This window comes from Neodiprion pinetum, chromosome 1 (assembly GCF_021155775.2).
Source record: "Neodiprion pinetum isolate iyNeoPine1 chromosome 1, iyNeoPine1.2, whole genome shotgun sequence".
NCBI lineage: Eukaryota > Metazoa > Arthropoda > Insecta > Hymenoptera > Diprionidae > Neodiprion > Neodiprion pinetum.
The window spans coordinates 27,651,864-27,675,394 of record NC_060232.1 but is presented as its reverse complement, the minus strand read 5'-3'; the positions used below and the strand labels follow the sequence as shown (position 1 = coordinate 27,675,394).

The 23,531-nt window shown below is 34.8% G+C and overlaps 2 protein-coding genes and 1 long non-coding RNA gene across 7 annotated transcripts; 2 read left to right on the top strand and 1 right to left on the bottom strand.

The window, feature by feature from the left end:
• The first annotated feature begins 1,386 nt into the window (after positions 1 to 1,386).
• Positions 1,387 to 9,611, top strand: LOC124210810 (E3 ubiquitin-protein ligase MARCHF8). Of its 2 annotated transcripts, none has more exons than XM_046609192.2 (5): positions 1,387 to 1,407; positions 4,680 to 4,771; positions 6,653 to 6,833; positions 7,504 to 7,769; positions 8,303 to 9,611. In XM_046609192.2, exons 2-5 carry the CDS (start codon positions 4,734 to 4,736, stop codon positions 8,580 to 8,582), a joined length of 765 nt encoding a protein of 254 aa, XP_046465148.1. In that variant the 5' UTR covers positions 1,387 to 1,407; positions 4,680 to 4,733; the 3' UTR covers positions 8,583 to 9,611. The 2 variants fall into 2 exon arrangements, with proteins under 2 accessions (XP_046465148.1, XP_046465145.1); XM_046609189.1 differs by lacking the exon at positions 1,387 to 1,407 and adding an exon at positions 1,416 to 2,851.
• On the bottom strand, positions 9,006 to 11,446 carry LOC124210812 (uncharacterized). Its single transcript, XR_006881308.2, has 2 exons — positions 10,899 to 11,446; positions 9,006 to 10,355 (listed from the first exon to the last, which is right to left on the bottom strand). It is a non-coding gene; the product is annotated as an uncharacterized lncRNA (long non-coding RNA).
• On the top strand, positions 10,345 to 18,533 carry Cds (CDP-diacylglycerol synthase). 4 transcript variants are annotated; one of them, XM_046609186.2, is made up of 10 exons: positions 10,345 to 10,598; positions 11,446 to 11,570; positions 12,259 to 12,355; positions 13,141 to 13,317; positions 14,026 to 14,228; positions 14,346 to 14,502; positions 14,679 to 14,834; positions 15,067 to 15,198; positions 15,289 to 15,423; positions 17,005 to 18,533. In XM_046609186.2, exons 1-10 carry the CDS (start codon positions 10,527 to 10,529, stop codon positions 17,092 to 17,094), a joined length of 1,344 nt encoding a protein of 447 aa, XP_046465142.1. In that variant the 5' UTR covers positions 10,345 to 10,526; the 3' UTR covers positions 17,095 to 18,533. The 4 variants fall into 4 exon arrangements, with proteins under 4 accessions (XP_046465142.1, XP_046465141.1, XP_046465143.1 ...); XM_046609185.2 differs by having other exon boundaries at positions 16,984 to 18,533; XM_046609187.2 differs by lacking the exon at positions 10,345 to 10,598 and adding an exon at positions 10,828 to 10,924 and having other exon boundaries at positions 16,984 to 18,533.
• The last annotated feature ends 4,998 nt before the right edge of the window (positions 18,534 to 23,531 follow it).

Here is a 23,531-nt window from a genome sequence, read left to right as displayed (position 1 = left end):
ATTTTCTCGACTAAATTTATTTCAATATCGAACTGAGATTCGGACGAGATTAACAAGATATTAATCTCATCGACTAGATTTCGGGTAACAAAAGGAGGAGGATGTAGGAAATCACATTTTCTTCGTGCTGACAAGCATTGCAATAATCTTCCAACCAATAAACTGCAGATTCAATCTGATTTAATTGATGTCAATGTTCCGTTGTATATACCACCTTCGATTCATATTCTATAAGCGTCTTATTATTACCAGACGCAAAGGAGATAAGAGTTCTTCGTTTTTGCCACTCACCGTTTCGAAATTAGATCTCGCTTGGATCACGATGATATTTGGAGTACGTAACGTACGTCTTCATTTCGGATGTAAATAATACGATATTACACCTGATTTTATAAAACGCGAAATTTTTTATCAAAATCTCCAACTCGAAGTAAAGTTTCTGTTTCAATTAACGACGATTTCCAATAATTTCAGATTTTTGCTAACCAATTGCTTCACGTTTCAAGCTTGTGATTTCGGCACCGAAGATATTTCTAACAAAATATTTTTAATAAGGTTTTAGAGTAATTATTTGAAAACAATGCAAATCCAACTTATAATCGGCCGACAAGGTCTCTGAATGTTCGAGTACCTAAGAATATAAATATGAAGTACTTACATTAAAAGTTCAAGTAATGAAGTACATTATGCCTACACGTATCGTCACATATCTTCCTCTCGATAAAAAGATGATAATATAATACGCGCCTTCTGAATTTGCTAATATTCGATCGAGCGAATCAATCTTAACTTAAAATCCGTAGTCCATAATTTTGCAGATGCTTAGTGTATCTGTCTGTAATAATGGTCGTAACGGCGAAAAGCTATCGCAGCATGAGTAATAGCGTTTGACCTTACAGATAGTGAGAAGCACAGGTCAAAGTAACATTTCTCGCAGGTCGTGAAACAGTGGAATTACTATAGGTATATTATTATATATTTACATAGCGTACGTGTAAATGAGAATAGACTCGTTTAATAGTAATCAAAACGTGACTGTACGCGATCTAAAATCAAGCACGAGTCTTGTAATTTTTCATAACGATTTTTACGAATGAAATATCTATCACAGAAAGTGTACGATCATTGTAGAGAGTGATTTATCAGTCACCGTAACGATCAGCGTCTACGGAATAACAGCTGATGGTCAATAATAAATATAGGGAACGTGTAGTAGGAGCGCTCTTCAATCCGAATGTCACCGATAATGTTGACTTTGAATAAATGCCGCGTTAGCATCGCGACTTCTAGCGCCATCGTAACCATATCGTAACAGCTGATTGGCGATTATTTTACCACGCCCACACGCCCTAGCGGTGCAAAAGAATAATATCGTCGCTAAGGAAGGATATTGCTCGCACTTGCGGAGTGAGTGAGCTTGCTTTTATTATCGTTTAATCGTTGCTTCGGCAGACCCTCTGTAAATAATGCGTGCAGACAGCGCCAGTGCCGCTAATTTGGCATTGGAACAAATAATTAATCATTTCATTTAAATGCGAGCCCTGAATATTCAAACCCGTAAATGTCATATCTCTCGGGGGAACCGTGCAGTCATCGACTCTTATTCGTTGTGTCAAATCTGTTTAGAGTCTGTGATGTGTACATACGTATGTACATGCGATACATGCATGCGATACATAATCTGTAATGCATATGCGCGTACGCACGTCTTCGAAGTGAATTTAATGAAGCTGTAAATATCTATTGTGAGGAAATTGTTAAAAAATAAATACAACAAAATCAAAATCAGAAACATCTATTATTAGCTTACGCTTCGTCGTGTGTTGTTCGGTTTGTTCAAAACGCTTAAAAATACATATTGTTGCCAACTGCTCGTTGGTGATATTTCACGTTTTTCCAATAAAACGTCCGGTCAGAAGAAATACAAAAAACAGAACGCAATAAACCAGTGAATACAATGTTTTTTCGCCCTCATCTCGTTCGCGAACGCGCGTTGTGAACGTAAATACGCTTTTTATAAAATTTAATATTGTGTACGAATAAGTGTGCCATGTTCAGACCTTCGTGTCGTTAATTATCCAGCGTTTTGTAATAAATGCAATATAACTGTACTCCGCGGTCAAACAGTCGGCGATACCGACCGAAGTATCCGGGTTTTAATTCTTCGCCGACGACTTGCAGGGGAGATTCAAGTTTTGTGCCGAAAATTGTGCTTCAAACTTCAAACTACAAACTTGTATACACACTTCACGGAGTTCTCTGACGTCTGTACATAATTTACACATATTGAATGTATAAAAATTTGACAACCCGTTGTCATCCGAAGATCCGGCTTCAACAGCAAAACGTCGAACGTCGGATGATAAATCCGCGTCATATAATGCAGAGGCGGTAAAGCGGTAGAAAAAAAAAGCCTTATAAAACACCGAAACGTACGGTTCACGGAGAGACGTTGCTGTTGAAATCGATAAAAAGGAAGGTTCAATTCTATCAACGGGTCAGGAGACTGCAATAATTAACAATTTCACGACGAGCTGTCCGCCGTTGAAAGGTTATCATTTTCAAAACACACGCAATTTAAGTTAAAATACTACGACGACGATGACGGTGATGATGAAGCTACGAACAGGGACGAAACGAACGACGAAACGTTGGGCATGATTACCTTGTACTTAAATCGCTATAATACCAACAATAAGTTACACGAATGTTCGTCTGTGGTCGGAGCGCAATGCCAGTGCATCAAATCAATGTTTATCCGCCTGATTGGCAACCCCAACTTCCTCCTCTAGATCCATCCAGCAACGTCAGTCCGGGAAGCGGGGAGCCTCCTCCGGAATGGATACCAAGGGTATGAACTCGTTTAGTTTGGAGATTTTCTGAAAGCGTGACACCGTCCGAAATGCGCGTTCTTCGACCTCCGATACGATGATTTTCTTTGCGGAAATTTTCCATAACGTCACGTGTTTGGAGATAATTCAAAACAAAATGTTACAAAATCGTCTGTAGGCTATTCTCGGGATAGCTAATTGATGGATGTCTGCATGTACTGTAATTAGATTTTGATTCACACTCTGCGAACCAATTGAAGGGGGTTCGTTTGCTTTCAAGTTCAAAGAATGTAAACCCCTTCTGACAAATGACAGTCAGCATCCTTACATATGATGGTGAAGATGTTTGAAACGTTAGAAACGTTAGCAAACAAAAGTTGATATTAAGAATGTCACCGCATAAATAACCAGAGTTGAGTAATGTCTGTTTGCAAAGGTTTCAGCTGAATCCTCACTAGTAAAGATCGCTAGGTTTCATCGTCCTTGATGAGGTTTACTTTGATTGCGTCGCAAATTGGAGAAACTATTTTAGGCTGAAACCAAATCCGGATGCAGAATTTCCTTGTTATAATTCGTGTTATGGCTGTGCTGGTTAAATTCTGACTCAACAGATGTTGCCTGCGTCAGTCTGTTTAAATTATTTCAACAAATGTGACGACATGAAAATATTCCATTTTCAGATTTACATTGCGGGTGAAAAAACTAATTGGCAAATTGATTTTGATTCATAATATTAAAGAATCAATCTTATTGGATGTTGTCATTATTAAAAGACCAGGTTGTGCTTTGTCAGATATTCGATTCAAGTTTCTTGAGTGGTTAAGAAAAGCTATGAATATATGGCAGTTTAAATTATTTTTAAGAATAGAGGTAGAAAGTATTCGTATTTCTTATGGATACATCATTTTGATAATAGTATGGAAACGTGTTAGATGTTCTCAGAATAAAATTAGAATGTGATTCACATTGGCCAGCTGCAGGCCAAGTCCTACCAAAATAACTGTGCTATGTGAAATTGAGGACTAATGGTCTATCGTAGGTGAACATGGTTTTGTCTTTTCAATCCCTTTTCATTTTTCTGATACTGTACCCATAGTAAGCATTTATTTAGCGGAGTATATTTGAGCGATTTAAGATGCAGAATTTTTATGATCTATTAAAACTGGTAATTGAAAACAAGGATCAAACACCAAGCAAGTTTCTCGAGTACAAAGTATAAAGTATAAAGGGAATGCTTACAAGATGCTGCTTAAAGCTCACTGGTAGATATCTGAACCATTCAGGAGCTGAATAATGTTTGTAATATTTATAAGCAGAAATTGCTTCAGTTGCTATGTTACTCATTACGACTTCATAACTACTCAAGTCCACAGGTTGTTGTGACATCCGAGTCTGCAGTTCCAAATAATTTTTGTCTTTGTACTAGTTGTATATCGTTCACATCTTACTTGCCATGTAGCGCAATAAGCGAAGCAAAAACGAATCTACTGTAGAATTACATTTAAGAACAGGTTAGTGGTGGTTTGAAAGGAAGCTGTATCCGTGATCAAATTTGTACCTTGAATAAATGAATGGCAATGATTTGTAGAAACTGATAGGTATGTGCTTGATTTAAATTGTAAAAACGTACACTGTGTGGAAAATTGTGAAAATCATGTGAAGTTTAATCAATTTGAAATTTCGTTGGCACATCTTGTACAGTTATAAAATATTTTTCATGCATCACCGACAATATCCTTCCACTTTTATGTAGAAAATATACTTTAGTTTTTTTTCCTTTATATGTATGTTATCTTAATGATAAGCATGCATGTAACATGACTAATGACGATTGTTAATGTCTTTCAGGAACCGGCGTATGCAACAGCCGTCACAGTTATACGTGATCATTCGCATTCTTCGATGAGTACCTTGTCTTCAAACAGTCATGACATTTGCCGGTAAGTTTTCAATAGGTATAAACTACCTTGAGATTTGTACAAATTACAAACCTGTTGTAAGCATTCGTTACATGAACTTTTAAAAAAATATTTGGATGTATTTTGTATTTATATTTGAGCTGGACGATACATGAGTTTCATATCCATAGATGACTGGTTAAAATGATTCAGGAATAATTTGTAGTTGTTTTGACGAAATATGAGAGGAATAGTTTGCGACAGGTTTTTTCTGCGATTTGAAAGTTACGTGTGCCTTTCAATTTGTAGAACTTCCTAAATTTTCTTTATTATTAAACTCCGATTGAGGGATATGTGACAAGTAAATGAAAGAATCCGTCAGAAGATATGTATACCAGTACATTAATATTTGATTATCCGAATATCTATATAATATTGTGTACATTATCTCTGTGATCTTAAGTACTCTGTGTTAAATTTCTTACGCAGCAATAAAAATGTAGCATTTTTCTATGGTTTGCATCGATATGTTTAAATTTATTTATTTGATGGACCAAAAAACGTATAATGGTGTGGTAAAGGTTATTAGCATTGTAGCGACCTGTTATGCAAACAGTTTCGATATGTACTATTTTTTTTGCCTTATGCTGACATCACTAGTAAAGCCAAATATAGAGGCTAGCTATAGCAGCGTCTAAGTTAATAGAGAATACAAGATTTTAGATTTTTTATGAGTCGTCTACAAAGTAAAAAGATATCAATGCTATTAGCCATAAGGTAAATATAAAAATTTCCAGTTCAGTAATTCATATTTCATCCGCATTGTTGCTCAGCCAAGAAGTATAAAAATGACATTGGTAGAATTGAACAAAATGTTCGAGATACTGTCATGTTGAAAAGACGAATACTAATTAATCCAATTGAAAATTAACTAAATTTTTCAATGCGCATAATGAAGTGGTGAAATAAATGCATTTTATCACAGAACAGCTTTGTGTTCTTGACCGAAGGTCGAATTGTTATTCGTAGCAGACTCATGTCAAATATTTGCCAAAATATTCAATTAATATTTTCGGAGTATTGCCCGAGTACGAAGGGGGAATTCTCATTTTGATTTAAACAGCTGCTTCTTGAATCCTCAACATGCTAAGCTATTTATATCTATCAAGTCTTATTTAGCAAACAGTAGTGTTTGGATGGATTGTGCAATTGTGCGTAGGGCATGAAAACTTTTAATCGCTCATTCTCTTCTTCTCATTGACTTATAGGTTGACGTCAGCTTGTCAGGTTATAAATAAACAATTATCATAGTTCAATGTACGATTCTTTGTTTTGTAATTACGATGATCGAAAAATAGTAATAATAATTCTGAAACAGATGCACATTGCATGCTGCGCTACACTAAAGAAATTATTATCCGTTAACATGCATGCTATACCACACATAACTGAAACGTCATTTAAAAGCAGTAAACATGTTTGTTCAACTGTAGGAGAACTTGCAATTAAAATGAGATAGTCCAGTTGATGTAATTTAATCCGCTTCCAAGTAAAAATATTCCAGAGAAAGATCGCTTTCATTAAAATATGATACAATGAAAGGATTTAATTCGAATTTTGTCATAATAACACCTTCTGGGCTCCACTCAGTTTGCATTTGAATTTAAGTGGTAATCAATCTAGAAACTGCTCTGAATCATACATTTTTGTATTTCTAAGCACTTGAAACAATTTCGGAACACCTATAAATGCTGAAAAAAATATCACAATATCGGCAGTTGTATATTACAGAACGTTGCTTACAAAACTATTAATAGGCAATGCAAAAATTTGTGTATAAAAATTCGGGAATTGAAGTTTTACACTCATACATTCGATAGGTTTCAAAAAAGGCAGCATTTAATTTTCATTTCTTTTTGCTAGAATATGCCACTGTGAAGGTGAGATCGGCGCTCCTCTGCTGGCACCATGTTATTGTAGTGGAAGTCTACGTTACGTTCACCAAGCTTGTCTTCAACAATGGATAAAGGCTTCCGACACACGCGCCTGTGAATTATGTAAATTCACTTTTATCATGCATGCCAAAACAAAACCATTTTCAGAGGTAAATTATGTGTACATATACTTTTAAAAAACTCCTCGCATTTTATATTTATGTCGAACAATTACGATTATCGAGAGTAATTAATTACACTTTGAGCTCTTAGCCCCAAGTGCTTAAATTTGAATAAAACATATGATTTTTATCTGTAAAGATGTTAACATCATTAGTCACCAGATACTAAAAAGAACATATCTTCATTAATTAAGTGATTCATTATCTTTCATTAGTAACGTTGAAAGTTTTCGTCTTTGATCACTATCGGCCAGTTTCTTCATAAGTAAACATTACGCCACACCAAATAATCTATTTCAGTTCTGAAATATCGGTAACATAATGACAAGAACGATATTCTTTCTCTGAGGTCATCACTCTTATCGAATATTTGATTCTCTCATAAATCAGACTATGCAATGAACTTTTTTTCATGAAAAACAAATGTATAATGGGTGAAGACTTTATTCAAATAGAGTTGCATGTAAGAACTTGTATACAAATTTCAAGTTTCTAATAAAATCTACCCCATCTCCATGTACTTATAACTATTGAAATATCACTTGTTCTTACTTTATACCAGTTAATACTTTGAAAGAAGTATTCTAGTACGAATGATTTTTACCGAGCGTATATTTCAGCAACTATTAAATCTCTAATTCCAATTTTCTATTTATAGTGGGAAAAACTTGAAATGTCTGCACTGGAGGTGCGAAAATTATGGTGCGCTGTAGCTTTTAACGCAGTCGCAGCATTATGCATTGCATGGTCGCTGTACGTACTTGTAGAACGTTCTATTGAGGAGGCACGGAGAGGGTCCATGAATTGGCCATTCTGGACAAAAATGATCGTTGTTGTGATTGGCTTTACCGGAGGCCTGGTGTTCATGTATATTCAATGTAAAGCATACATTATGCTCTGCAAAAGATGGCGGGCATTCAACAGGTATAATATTTGATACGAAACAAGCTTTTTCGTGTACTCTGCCTTTTAGAAAATTAATGTTAGTTGAAAGTATTTTACTTTAAAGGAGGTCAACTAAAAACATTCTTGTTATTACTGCTGTGGAAAGTAAAGTCTTGTGGTTTGCTATTTCAGGGTATCGTTATCTGATCGGTTATCTCGGTTATGGTTAATTATGACGACTGTTATTTTTTTTTATACACGTTTGAGTTATACTTAGTATTTTCTTCACATTCAGTTGAACAAATAATTTTCCTTATTCAAAAGATGTACATTTTAACAAATGTATAAATTTTCATCATATTTTAATTATTACTACTCAGCTTACTATTAGTAGCTTAAATGTGCTACAGGTAAATATGGTTTTTTATTTCGCCCCGAGACTGTGTATTTAATTGTGTACAATTAATCATGTTACATTTTAGAAGCATGAATCGATTATCATTTTGTGGACTTGTAGGAATGAAAAGAAAATTAAAAAAATCGTTTATCATTTAATTTCTCATTTGTTACAGAGTGATTTTCATACAGAATGCCCCAGAAAAAGTCGTGCTTCCACCGTCTCCTGCAGATTCGCTCAGAGATGTGACGATGCCCTTAAAAGATCCAACAGTCTCTATGTCTGAGCAGAGTCACACTTTGTTACCGCGCACCGACCCGGCTGGTGCATCACAAACAATGAAATCAGAATCCACACCACCCCCCCAAAAGCATGAAGCTCAACTTAAACTTTACGTATTTGACAAGCTATCTACATCGGAAGACAATTTGTATAACAAAAGTGATAATTGCTAAATAAGTGACAATTTATGAATATATATTTAATCGGTACCTAATTGTGACCCCAAGAATATAGTGAAAAGAACGAATATTCTATCGGAAACTAGATTTGAACAGATCAAAGGGCTGTGTTTATTAATTTGGTAGTTTTGATAGTATAAAATGACAAAATTAGCTATGTATTTATTATTATGATTATTATTATTATTACTGTTGAAAATACTATACGGCGATTTGTTGTTACTTTTTTTTATATAATATAAAAATATCATGAACAAAGTTACCATTTAATACTGTTTAATCTATTCTAAATGCACAATGGATACGTAGGGGCAAACTAATGGCAATTTTCTGAGAAAATTGTTACGTCTTATTAACGTTCTTACAAGTTATACGTGTATGCATATGCGTATGTACTTGTGATTTTTGTCAGTGCACCTACCATATCGTTATATTAATTATTGCAATCCTAAAAACCATCGTTAACCTTACTACTTGCAAGGAGAATATCAGACCTCTGAATCACAGATTCTGCTGAAACTGAGGGATTTATCCTTGGCTCAAATTATCGAGTTACTCATGCGTAGTTCCAGCTATTTGGGCCCTCTTTCACTCAATTCACAATAAATAAAATTGTCGAAAATTCGCAATTTATACTTCACTATAGCTCTGAAATAATAATATATCCGTTTACACTTGTATCTATAGTATCTTGTCACTTATAATGGCATTTCGCTCACCAAACTGCTAATTTAATTAGTTTGACCTGGTGTGAAGAGTCCTATGTGATGAAACTACTTATACAGGTTTTATATTTTAGGCCAAAGAATCAACCGTAGAAGTTTGAATACAATTCATGATTCAGAGGTCTGATACTCTCCTTGTTAGTATACATACTTTATACTGTATTCTTAGTCGGAATTTGGTACTTCAGTACTTAGATTGACAGCGAGGTGCTCCAAAGTTCGAAGCGGAGGTCTCGAACAAATATGTACATAATTATTGTATCTGTGATGTTAATAAATAAACTTTAAGACATTTCAATTATTGCATCACGTATTTTTTCGGTGTTTTTATGCCTCGTTGATCCCAAATCAATTTCACCTCGATACAGACCCATTACGGCAAAAATTCTTCTGTTTGCCTATTTCTAATATGGAATAGTGGTAGTTTTCAATGATGAATTTTGCTGCAAAAATGTCATTGAAAGCCACTTATTTCATATTAGAATTACATTTTATAGCTGCATTTTTCGCTCTACATATTTAAACGTCAATAATGAAGACTGTGCCATAAGTTGATGACTTGTGAGTTGAGTCTTATAAATTAGTTAAATTGGAATCCGAGTTTTGTGTACCGATTTGATATTGCCCAACGCCAGAATGAATTTGAAACTAGCATATGTTAATTGCTGATGATAATGGTAACCAGCCGTTAACCATTACCGTTGAGGCATATTTCGGCGATAAATAAATAAACCCGTGGATGTTTAATAAAAATCGAAGCATTCCAATAAGGTTGAGCTCTTTCGAACAAATTAGAAAATAATAGCCGAGTGATACAATTATTCGGTCATACAATTATCCCTTGGGTAATTGGTATAACGAGTTGTGGGCGCGTATTGAGTAATTTGGGCTTAGTGGTTTTTTTTTTACAAGCATTTGTAGCTGCTGATTATGTGTACAACGTATTAGTTATAAGTGGGACTTCGGGTAGCTGGTTCAAATCGATATTGAATACCCGAGAGTGCCCGACTGCGTCCCGAAGATCCCCGAATCCGATGTTAACCTGCAATGTGCAAGCCGTGAAGTCGGTAAGCGCGATTTGATGTATCACGTCCGCTCGAGTTGTTTTCGTAATTATTCAAACAATGTAAAGGTATGCAATTAACGTGTACAAGTCAGTGATCACCGGTGCTTGATCAAGATATATAGTTTTACCAAATCGTGAAATATTTTTATGAATAAAATGTCCGAGGTACGAAAACGGGCGATTGGAGATGTGGCAGCGGGAGACGTCAACGACGATCACGTAAGCATGTTTAATCGAATCTCTTGTAACTGAATAATTATTGGCTATTCATGCAGCCGATGAAATAATTTTCAAGCCCGTAAATATCTCCAGGTGCGATTTTCACACACGTACTACTTTTGACGAAAGGTATCCAATTTATTTGAAATTTTGTCTATTCAGTCATCTGTCGTGTTTTGTGTTGAAGAAATGTCAGAGAGCAGGCAGCGCACTCGAGTTTCGATTGTATGTTCGAAATAAATGTATTAAGTTTAACGACAAAGTAATCGCATTGAAATAATAAGATGAAACGATACGAACCGATATCAGTTGTTAGACTCAACGAGGTAATAAATTTCACTTCTCGATTAATACAACACTTTATTATTAATTCCCGCGCATGACTTCGCACTTGACGATTCATCAGCGCGTACAAGTTCTTACGTACAATACAACGCGTCATGGTGTATCTTTTGTTATTTTTCGTGAGATAGATATAGCACGTAATGTTTATGTTTATGTGTACGTATGTACATCACAGTGTTGCTCCAATGATACTTCTTGACATAAATAAAACAGATTCAATTTATACTACACAGATTGTGGAATTTCATGATATACCTATGCACAAAAACAATTCATGCATTATGCATATGTCTCATTCGTTACTCAGCATCGGTCATTTTATGGCGATTAAATAGAACAGTGTGCTTTAATTCAGTTGTTTCTCAGTGTCGAAACAATTAAATTATCGGTTTTAAACATTGCTTGGATTAACTTCTGTCATTTTGCATGCCATGAAATATGTAGAAACAATTCTAATAATTGAAAGAACATAAATAACAGTCTGCACGAAATCATGTTGCAGAGGGAAGATGCGGAGTCGGAAGAAGACAATAAGATCGAAGTTGATGAAGTGTCCAAGACTCTGCCTCAAGGGACTAATCATACACCAGATGCGCTCGCTTCCGCTCTCTCTGGCATGTCGGATCGGTAAGTTTGAGGAGTGGTAATCAGATCCATTGAAGAAATGATTTCGAACTACCTTCGTGCCACTTTCAACCATATACACTTTTCCTCATGTGTAGTTGTCAAAGAACATCTTGAATGTTAAACCGGATTCTGTCAATATCATAAATATATCAAATGTATTTGCATAATCAAGATATGCATACCTATTGCTTTGTTGCCAAAGCTTTCGCGCCAATTCGTACCTTGTCATTGGTCCAAGCTGATGATCATTTATGACGAGGCAAAGAAAGTGGCGGAGATTGTTTGTCTTCAAATTTATGTCACTGAAGAAGACAATGAAATATTGTTTTGACATATTCAAATCTGCCCAAATACGTATGGAAAGTAATTGAAATCCATAGCTTCTTCTTTTCTTGATTGTACTTTCACGCTGTTCGAATACTTCAAAGTATTTCAGTGTAACTTTTATAGCTTATGTACTATCTATTGAAAATTCGACTGTGTTGAATTCTGTTAGAGGTGATTCATTTTAAACTGTCATTCGTTTTAGTAGGACAAAGAGTTTCCTCTTTCTGGTAACAGGCACTAAAAGCCCCACAGTCAAAAATTCTTTGACCAATATTATTCACTTTTGGGTGTGTCATTTTCGTTTGATTCACTGTATGCCAAATGTTCATGACATATTATAGTATATATCGTTTCGATGCAGCTGGAGAAACTGGATAATTCGGGGCATTTTTACATGTTTAATGGTGACAGGATTTGGTATTATTATCTATGGAGGGCCATTAGCACTGATGGTCACGGTACGTATTATGCACACTCTTATAATTATTAAATTTAAAAAAACCACAGAGTTGATTAGTGGTTGCAATAATTCTAATGGTTTTTTGAATAAAAATGTTTGTGTCATTCAATAATTTGCTGCAATATTTTATCAATCCTCCGTTGGCGGCAAGTCATTTCTTGGAGTTTGTACCAATTTTATAATTCAGTCGTTACTTTAGCGAGTTAACCATTCCAGACGTTAATATAAAGTAACAAATATAAAGTATATGTAGGATAATTTTCAGAACATTTATGTTTTCAATACTGCACAACTTGTCTTTATCTCTGTTCAAAGATAGGTGTCTGAACAGTAACTCATAATCAATTTTTGTAGCAAAAAGATCACTCCATTCCTCAATCGCCTTGTTACTCATTACCCCTATTTTACACTTATCTTTCATTCCACGATACATATTTTTGTTTCCATTTTTATTTTTATAATGTGCAAATTCAATATTAAAGTACAATATATACAATGTAATTAACACTGGTAATCTGTAAACAACACGCTTATTGTGAAATTTACGATGCATAAGTTTTACCGAACGCGTGTTACATACATCCCTGTGAAAGACTGTGATATTACTTGAAAAAAGTATTTGACAATCGAGGATGATGGATGACTTAATATTTTGCAGAGAATTTAATAATAATAACAACAATAATGATAATTCAAAATGTTTTGAAAAATGCAACTGAGCATATTAAGCTTTCGGGTTAACATACGTTCTGAAATAACACTGCTGTTTTGGTTTATTAACAGACTTTAGTTGTACAAGTGAAATGCTTTGAAGAGATCATTAACATTGGATATACCGTGTATCGAATTCATGGTTTACCTTGGTTCAGATCTCTTTCGTGGTATTTCTTGATTACTTCCAATTATTTCTTCTATGGAGAGAACCTGATGGATTATTTTGCAGTGGTAATAAATCGGACGGTGAGTTATAAAAACAGCTGAGTACTCTTTCAACTATTTTGTAAAACTAGTATTTTATTTATTTTAAACAAAGTATTCATTTAAGTTGAGGAATTTTTGTTTGTTATGAATTCCATGGACCCTAGTCGTTTAATACCTGAGTAGTTTGTGGATTACTCTGAGGGTGTTCCATTTAATCCTAATTGAATCCTTTGGGTTTTAAGGGAGTTTTCATGCATTACCTTATATTAGGTGACGACAGAAATAATCACACTTGATGAACACAGCTGTGGGCATGGCATAAAATCAATAAGCTTTTCTTGAAAGCAAAGCTTTGCTGTGTTTATATGGCTTCATTTTCCATCAAGGCTTTGAATATCAAAAGTGATAGTTTTAAATGGGTCACGTTAGTCAAAACTTTTTCCCAGCCCTCAAAATCTTCTGGAAAATTGCCAAATTGCGGCTTATATGAATGACCACCTACAACTTCATAGCGAAAATATTTTGGCATGGAAGCTATCTCGTTTCTGCTGAAATAAAACCTAGTGTAGTAATTGGCTCACTATTCAAATACACGGTATCAATTGGAACACTGTAGTCACATTTAACAATGTCATTGGTAATGCATATATTAAAACCACGAAATACTACTTTAGTTCTTACATCGAATGATTTGTGTCAGTCGTAATTTGAGGCAGTATTACTAACAGTTTAAAAATTTTTCCATAGGACTACCTACGCGTTTTAGTAACGTATCATCGATTCATCTCGTTCTGCCTGTATATTATGGGTTTTGTTTGGTTCGTACTATCTCTTGTCAAAAAATACTACATGAAGCAATTTTCTCTCTTCGCATGGACACACGTTGCGCTATTGATCGTAGTGACGCAAAGCTATTTAATTATACAGAACATATTTGAAGGATTAATATGGTAAGTTTGAGGAAACATCATCGTCTGTTAGTACTAAGATTTAAAGTATGCTTATAATAGGTCCGAATGTTAATATTGGATACATACTGAACAAATATATTTATTTACCTATTTCAGGTTCATTGTACCTGTGAGCATGATTGTCATAAACGATATAATGGCATACGTCTTTGGATTTTTCTTTGGTAGAACTCCATTGATAAAATTGTCCCCAAAGAAAACTTGGGAAGGCTTTGTAGGTGGTGGTATTTCAACGGTCATACTTGGATTATTGGTCAGTAAAACTTTCAACAAAGTTCTTTGTATTAATTTACTAATCAGTTCTAGAAACGCTAATTTTCAGTTCTTCGATTCAAGATTCATATTGTCCCAGAGTGAATATTTCGTTTTCAATGACCTATTTTCCTGCAGAATTATTCTAATATATTTTTATTTCATTCATTTTATCAGATGTCGTATGTCATATGCCAGTACCGCTACTTTGTGTGCCCAATTGAGTACAGCGAAGCCTTGGGTCGAATGACTATGGACTGTGAACCATCCTATCTTTTCAGACCGCAAGAATATACTCTGCCTACTGAAACCTTACAAAATTTATCCAATTGGGTAAGTCGGAATCTGGTCATATTTATTCATAACCAGATTTCCCCTGTTGTCACGATGCTAAAGATACTAGGAAATGTACAAAATTGTAAAGTTTTCAATAGTTACACACCTGTTACTACTAGCACTTTTATTTTACATAGAAATGTTAATCAACTTATGAAGTAAAACTAATTTGAAGATACAGAAATACACTTGAATAATTACTAATTCACTGTTTTTAATCTGTTGACAGCTCGGTTGGAAGGGTACAATAACAATGTATCCTTTTTTGCTGCATTCACTGTCAATGTCTGTATTCAGTTCAGTGATCGGGCCGTTTGGAGGATTCTTTGCTAGTGGTTTCAAACGAGCTTTTAAAATCAAGGTGAATGAATAATAGAATTACCAGTATTGTTAGTCCCATAATCAATTAACTTTTGGCTGTTGAAAAATGATTCATTTTTCATTATCGTAGGATTTTGGTGACGTGATTCCTGGTCATGGAGGAATAATGGATAGATTTGACTGTCAGTATTTAATGGCAACGTTTGTCAATGTTTACATCTCATCGTTCATCCACACCGCCTCGCCCCAGAAGCTTCTACAGCAGGTAAGCCTGATGCTTTCTACTTCCCTTGTAAACTATTCAGTTGAATATTTGAATAATTTATGTTTATTACTTTTTATTTTTATTTCATCGCTGAACTCTAGTCAGCTTTAATGAACAAGTAGCTAGCTTAACTCATTAGAGTTGGGATTCTTTTAAACAATTTTTTGGTATCGGATGATAATATGAATAAATAATGAAATACCTAGTTTTGTACACCCATGCAACTGGTGAAAGAGAGTATAAATTTTATCCATTTCACAATACATACCTAACACTTTAACTACGCCACAAAACACCGTATTGGTCAATTTGTGTCCAATTTTACTCATGTTATTATTCGTGGACAATTATACACATTTTTTTTTTTGCATGAGTCGTGAAAGCAGTTCCTGAGATAATTTTTTTTTCATTTCCAAATCTTATTCAGAATTCAAATATTTTTTGCACATTGTGAACAATAATGTTTTAACGTCATATGTGGCGGTGACCATCCAGAATCCCCTTGCGACGAAATCTCCGAGAATAAAATCTCGGTAAATCCCCAGGATAAAATTACGCCGGACAAATTCCCCGTTGGACACAATCACCCCTGAAAAAATCGCCCCTGGACAAAATTCCCCCGAATAAAATTTTCCCAAATAAATAGTTATCTAATTGCATGAACATTAATAGACGTATAATAATATTTGGGAACGGGAATTTTGTGGAGGGGAAATTTTGTCCGGGGGATTTTGTCAAGGGAGGATTTTGGCGAGGGGGATTTTTCCACAGGGGATTTTGTCCACGGAAATTTTGGAAAAAGAGATTCTGAATGGGAACCCATATGCATGTAATAAATTTTGGAACTGGAAGTTTGTAATAATTCGATATCGTAATTCAATTGTCCAAATTATGAAAAAAATTCTCCTAAAACGTGAATGTTTATTTGTAAAACGCATAAAGATAGGAGTCTGAAAGACGTCGAAAAAAAATATCATTTTCGGTCTTCACGATCTGTAAAACTGGTTTCATTTGGGAACTTACAATTTCGTAACAACCCTAAATTTGAAAAGTGGTGTTTATTTTTGTATGTCATATTTTACTAACGATTTTACTTTTCTTACTAATTTCACAATCATACAAAGGGCTGGCTTGTGCACCGTAAGCACATCCTAATTGTTTAACTTAATATCAGTAATATTTTTTCTGTTTGCACCAATTACCATTTTCACTGATTATCCTTCTTCAATTTCTTTGATTTAATGTCTCCTCCATGGTTTACGCATTCTTTAATTTATATTTACAAGAAGACTCTTTGGATTTTGGATTTGAACTTATGTCAAATTTTTGCCTAAACAATTTTTTTGTTTCGGGTGGTTACAAAATCATGGCTAAAAATCTAATTGCATTGATACAATCGAATATAATACAATATTATCAGCATCTTTGCATAGGGTATGAATGTATTGAGTCGATTCTGAGTCTTGTTGTACGCATGGTATTATTTTTGCATGTTTTACGCTTCTAACCAATTAATCTTCAAGCCAGCCCTTAATACAAATTTCTGTACTCCACGTACAGAGCGACGGTATTTTGTCGCAGGTGTACAACTTGAAGCCGGAGCAGCAACTGCAGCTTTTTTACACTTTGCGAGACGCGCTGGAGCACAGAGGTATTCTAAATACGCCCTAAACATTACCACCTACGTCAGGTAGCGTGTGGGTTATTGATTGGGCGCCAATTGCAATGCATTGCTATGGGAATCCGAATAAATTGAGACATATTTTTCTGAGATTTACTTAACATCACTACAAAATACCCTGGTCTATTTCTGTTCACAAAATTGACAAATACAGCGACTGAAACGTTCGTAAAGGACAATATTCCTTGGTAAAAAGGAAGGCAGATAGCTTCACGCTATCCATTATTACCAAATTTATGAAAAAAAGATGTTACCAATGGTAAATGTCGAATGTGCCACATATTATGCTTTTACTCTCATAGCAAAGCAGATCATTGGATTAGGAAATTTATATGCTCGTTATTTATTTTGATTAAGTTTCATTCTGAAAGTATGTGCGTGATGTCCCTGTAGAGTATGAATCATACAGAATATAACTTACTTATTAACAATAACTTATTATCTTCACGTCACTGAGTGAACATTGAATTTTTTTCACAATTATCGACGTTTTACTATTTTTTTTATTAAGTACGTGAAATTACTTCAACGTCCTGGTTTAAATATAAAGATAAATCATTGGACAATTACAGTCATGTATAGATCGCGCATTCCATTTGCTAGGTAACTACGAAAAAATCCATTTTGCAAGAATTCATCAATTCGTTGTTAAAATAAAAGGCACGAAACAATCAAATAAATTCCATCCTCGTTAAGTCAACTTGACGCTGAAAGGGCGCTTTATCCATCAATTTTTGGAATACAAAAGGCAATCCACGAGTTTTTCCTTCCTGGATAATTTAATTGTTTTGTGCCCATTTCAGAGAAATTGACAACATTAAATGATCATTATATTGGTTAGTATTTTATGTATCACACTAACGTACCTCGTAAGGAATCTAAGTCATTATGTTGTTAATCATTTCCAATTTACTAGAATTCAAAATAAGCCTTTTTTTTAATTTAAACAAAATTCATATTATAGCGATAGTTTCATATATCTAGTTATCGTTATTACACCTGACTTGAGTCTTTATGTGTCTTTCATCATTCTTATAGTATTTTACGTAAGCAAATGATCATAAATCTCTTACAATTTTCAAGCCACTCAAAATGTTTCTAACAATTCTTTCCATAACATCTATTGATTGAAGATTTAGATCTTACATCCATGTATGTTCACACGCACTTATATTCTGCCGACTTGCCAAGTTGATGCCTGTATAGCTTCAAATATTTCTTTTATAATACGATTTATTACTGTTGAAAAAATGAAGATATTTCGAAATAACGCTGTTTTTATTTCACACTTTTCGCAATTATCGTATACTTGTCTACAAACCCACGAGGTGCGGTGTTCTCTCACCATGTCGTGCATTGCTGAAAAAAAAAAAAATACTACATCATATGTAAAGCATTCAACTACTTTATTATCCCTGATTCATATTACGGCATCAAACAGTTATTTTCTGACGTGAATACATTTTTTTTTTTTTTTTGCGAGTACGGTACACACATTTAGTCATAATGAAATAATAAAACGTGTAGGGATTTCACTCCTGCGCGTCTCACGTAGCAATACTTGCGTGTGTAGCATAATTGAATCAACTGATAAGAAAATCCTCTGTCACAAAGAATAATTAAGTATAAATGAATTGAAGAGTAGAAAGAAAATATATCGAGTACGAAAGCATATAGCAAATAAATTGGTCTGTAAATTAATCAAAATGCAGAGTGAGAAAAAGAGAGAAAGAAATATTGACGTTTTATGTAATATAATACTTTGTTTTTTGGATTAATTATTTATTGTCGTTTGCCTTTATGATTGAAGCTATAATTAGTATACTTGAAAAAGAAAAAAATATATATATATATACATACATACACTAGGCACACATCCATACATAGGTACCCTATTATATTGACTTTAATGATGTGTCAAATTGTTGTTGATTTGATCTTTCTAATCGTAAATTAGGGTATATGTATGATTGTATTCTGTGTACTACCAATTGAAGTAATATATACATTATATTCAATTAATCGATAAGTATATATTATCAATGGCTTCCAATCAGCGTCTTTTATTTGTGGTATAAGAACAATCACTAGTACCGTTTGAGGGATGCTTCGTCTTACCAGATTTTCAAGAGTTCAGCTTCTGCGTAACGATTTTGAAAAATGTAGAAGCTCTTTACGTAAACGCCATAAGCGCAGCTGGTCAATACCACTTGAATTCGTAATGTTGGCAAACTGGAATTTTTTTTTCGCTCCGGTTTCAGATTAACGATTCGGCAAAAACTTGCTTTACCGTTTTATTATAGTACATCAGATCTCATTCGCTTGAAAAAGTCGAGTTTAAATTAACAAAGAGTCTGCAATCCGTCAATCGTTACCAAATTAGAACGCAGGCATGTTTCCACGTATCTCGATGATTTGACTAATTTGAATTATATTCATTAATAATTTTAAATCTAGTTATAACTCACTCGACTGGACGAGCTGCGCTTGCTGTGATTTGGATCGCTGAATCATACACAATACACGTGCATATATCTAAATATTGTTGACGTATAAACAGGTATATATATATTGGAAATCCTATGACGTTGCAGCAAATACCGACCATGTTTTTTGGGTGAACCATTGTTGGCGTTTACTCGCCGAAAGTGTATAGTTGAATATTATACTAATAGCGTTTATCGACCAGATTTGGCTTGAAAAGCCAATCTAAACGGCTTCGTCTCACAGTATAATACAAAGTACTATTTACGACGAGGTCATTTTTACAGAGAAATATTTGTGTCGCACTTCTGTGAAATCTATGAGTCGTGTTTAATTCATTTCGTGGAAGAAAACGAGGGAGCTATTGATTCTATTCAGTGTTTCTTAACTAAGTACAACTAACCAGGAATCCGTTGGATTGAGGGCGTCAGTATTTGCATCAAGGTACGGCGCTATTAAACTGGCGTAGGCAGGGCATTCGACAAATGTTATATAAAAAACATCTGCGTTTTGATTATAATAATGTTATATATTGCACGCGGTTCCAGTGTTAATGTTATGTATAAATTGGTTAAGTATTGTAGGTAAATTAAATTTAATGTTTTTTTTTTCAGACGATTTATTCCCCGTTATAAATAAATGTATTGTCTAACAGAAAAAAAAAACAAATAAATAAATAAAGAGAGTAAAGAATATACTGACGAATTTCTGGATCACTTAATTCTTTCCATTTTCTTTCATTCTTCGATGTAATTCACGTTAGAAGGCATATAGAGTCGCGTTTTGACTATTCAACCGACTCCAATTCAATCCTATCATTACTGGAATTTTGACATTGCCTTGGTGTTCCGGTTCTCGCGATCCGCAATAAGACTATTCGAGAAAAAAAGGAGAAAAATCAAAGAAACAATTATAATGGGGCTAGGGTATTAAACCGATGTTTGTTACGTGAACGTCATTTCGTGTTATATTGCTATCCTGAGCGATTAATCATAACTCTGATTGTTATGCCGCGTCGAACTGACATGACAAAGGCTAAGGAGACCTGATATACTTATTTATCACACTCTTAGATTACGATCAAGATAATATGACGGTTTAATATGTATCCTGGATTACTAACTACTGCCACTTCCTCGAATATGTACTGCACGGTCCTGTTAATTAGTACTCGAACAGACAACCGACGTTGTAATTTCTGACACTTTATCGAGGTCCCGATCAATTAGGGCGTCGACTATGCGGATCCAGGAAATCCTGGAAACTTTGTGATGATATTAATAGTGCGGAAATATGTGATGTTTCGGTTTATAAGGGTCGATGTAGTTTTGCCAGATACCAATTTTACGCACTCATTCAAGTTTCTTCCGCCTCCCGCGCATCTGCCGTATCTAGAATAAATGTTGTAAAATTTTTTAAATATGTAAAGTATGTATAAAGATATGATTGCTTATATTAACAATGAACGATTGCTGTCGCGGTATTTGAAAAAGTACATAGGTCACAAGGAAATTCGTTTTTTACAAACTTTTGCGAAAGAATCCGAAGTTTGACGTTTCAAACGAAACAGAAGTTTCAAGTTAATTGCTGATCCGAGACCAATTGCTCGATTTTCGAATTTTTCAGTAAAGAAACATCTATTGCATGAACAGAGGAAATTTCGATGAAATTAGTTGAAAAACCACGTGGTTGAAGATAGAATTATTGTACTATTAAGCAAATTACGATTGTCCGAAATTCAATAAACCGTAATAAAGCAAAATATACTTATATTTTCAGAACTCAATTCCTTAAAAGTTCAACAATGAAAAAACAGGGATATTATCCTCTGCCGTGCCGTTGCGTTAACGTTCACACGAGCTTCAACCTCGTAGAGGTTTTTTTAAAATTGTTGAAAAAAAATCCATCTGTCAGCCTCTGCGAAGTATTACTCTCACAAACTTGCCATTCATTGTCAATGAATATTCGGACTACGCTAAGGTCTTAAGTTCACTGTTTATAAGCTCATTTGATCCTACAGCTTGTAAATCTAATCAATAATAGCTACCGGCTGCGGGAATGCGAATATTTATCTATGTAGTTTACATACCACAAGCATTTTATACACGCGTGCCTCTGCTGTCCGTTCCTTACAAACAGTGATCACTAATGACCGAAAAATTGAAGGGAAAAGACGTATTGTACACACGTGTTTAAAAATAGGTATACATGGTCCAATGGTATGTGAACCGGATTAATGTTCGTTTTATTTTGTACCGCAATTTGCAGAATATTGCATCCGTGTTCGGCAATGATTCTGTCTATACGTGTGTCTTGAGTCGTGTTCCGTTTGTTTGATCAGATATAAATAAACGTGCAGTTTATATATGTATACCTATTAAGAACATGTACAGTTATACAATATCTATAAGCTTGCTGCCGGATAAGCGTGGGAGTTGTGGTCTGGTAACAAGTAAGATAAATCCACGCTACGCATGGAATACTTTGTTTATTAACGAGTAATAAGTTGTAACGGGAACGAAGAATGTCGGGGATGGCGTAACTGATGTATTTCGTAGAAATCTCTTTAGTGTTCAACCAGTTTTTTTTTTTTCTGCAAATTTTACACTTTCTCGTTAGTCGAATAACACCTAAATACAGGCTACAATTTCCTGGATACAGGATCGTCGTGAAAGTCATGGCTGTCATTCGATTGGCACGCAGAATTGGCGAATCTGCATTTATAAGTATTTTATATTAATTTAATTAATAATCGAACTTGAAATGATTCGGGAATTCCTACCACGTGCACAAAATCCCCAATCACGTCTTACCAATTGTCAGGCTTATTTCGATAAGTTACCACCATTGCGAATTCGTGTCACTTGTAAATGAGCGTTCCAGTAATCCTACATACATTCCTAACGCCCTGCGGCACACGCGTTTCTTCCTTCGTGCGTTTATTTGTCATTATTTCGGTGTTTTCATTTTTTAAATAATTTTTCTTTACTTAATCACTTAGCAGAATCGCTCGATGAAATACACTAATTTGATTGCGGTGTCTCCAAAACCGGGTGGAATCTCATTTGCCGATTGATTTGCACAATCCCGATTCCGTGTTGAATTTTCGCGAATCAATTGCTTTACCCAGTATTTAAATGCGCCCGTTTTTACACTTTTATCAAATATTATTCATTGTTCATCGCTGGGTTTGCATGTGCAGTGGCCATTATTAACAGAGTAAGATTTTATATGAATAATAAACATGATGGTAAATACAGGAACGGATGACCAATACAGCTTTATTTGATAACGCAGAGAGGTATTTTTTTTGTCACTTTACGTGCTTGGTGGTATTATACACGTTAAATGCTAGCACGAATTTTAATCGGACAACATGTATATCTGTTATAAGTCAAGTTTACTGGCGTAGGTACGGCAAGGCTACTCGTAACGAACAGAGACGTCGGAATATGTCATTACTCGCTCGTTTATCTCCATCTACCAATTCGAACTCAGTTACACCTACCGTCGCTCGATCATACACCACTGCAATGTCGTTTATCTCACATTCCGAGCGTAGGGTACGAAAAAATAAAGAAATTAAAGTATCTCAGAACGTTGTATAGGAAGTTCTGCATATCATTAGCTGCAAATTGTACTGATTTGATCAGACGATAATTATGTATATTTTATTTATAATATGCCTGCGTACCAAGGTCTTTGACCATTCCTTGCGACGACCTTTTTATCCTTCTGCCTCGCAGACTTTTATCATCGTTAATGACAGGTACGTTGATGGGTAAGTTTTTACAGCGTTTCCGTCGCGAAAAGCATTGAAGATTCAAAAATGCTCAAATCTTGGCACTCGTATCGGTTTCCGGTGACGCCAGGATGTTGTACCTACGCACTCGTAGTGTCCTTGATAATTTCGTAAGTGGGTTTACCTGTACGCGTAGGCAGG

Coding starts and splice junctions, on each gene's coding strand:
- LOC124210810 (XM_046609189.1), top strand. CDS start 2,708: ATGTTCGTCTGTGGTCGGAGCGCAATGCCAGTGCATCAAATCAATGTT. Junction 4,772..6,652: donor AACAGTCATGACATTTGCCG/GTAAGTTTTCAA, acceptor TCTTTTTGCTAG/AATATGCCACTGTGAAGGTG. Junction 7,770..8,302: donor AGATGGCGGGCATTCAACAG/GTATAATATTTG, acceptor CATTTGTTACAG/AGTGATTTTCATACAGAATG.
- Cds (XM_046609185.2), top strand. CDS start 10,527: ATGAATAAAATGTCCGAGGTACGAAAACGGGCGATTGGAGATGTGGCA. Junction 10,599..11,445: donor GAGACGTCAACGACGATCAC/GTAAGCATGTTT, acceptor ATCATGTTGCAG/AGGGAAGATGCGGAGTCGGA. Junction 14,835..15,066: donor TACAAAATTTATCCAATTGG/GTAAGTCGGAAT, acceptor ATCTGTTGACAG/CTCGGTTGGAAGGGTACAAT.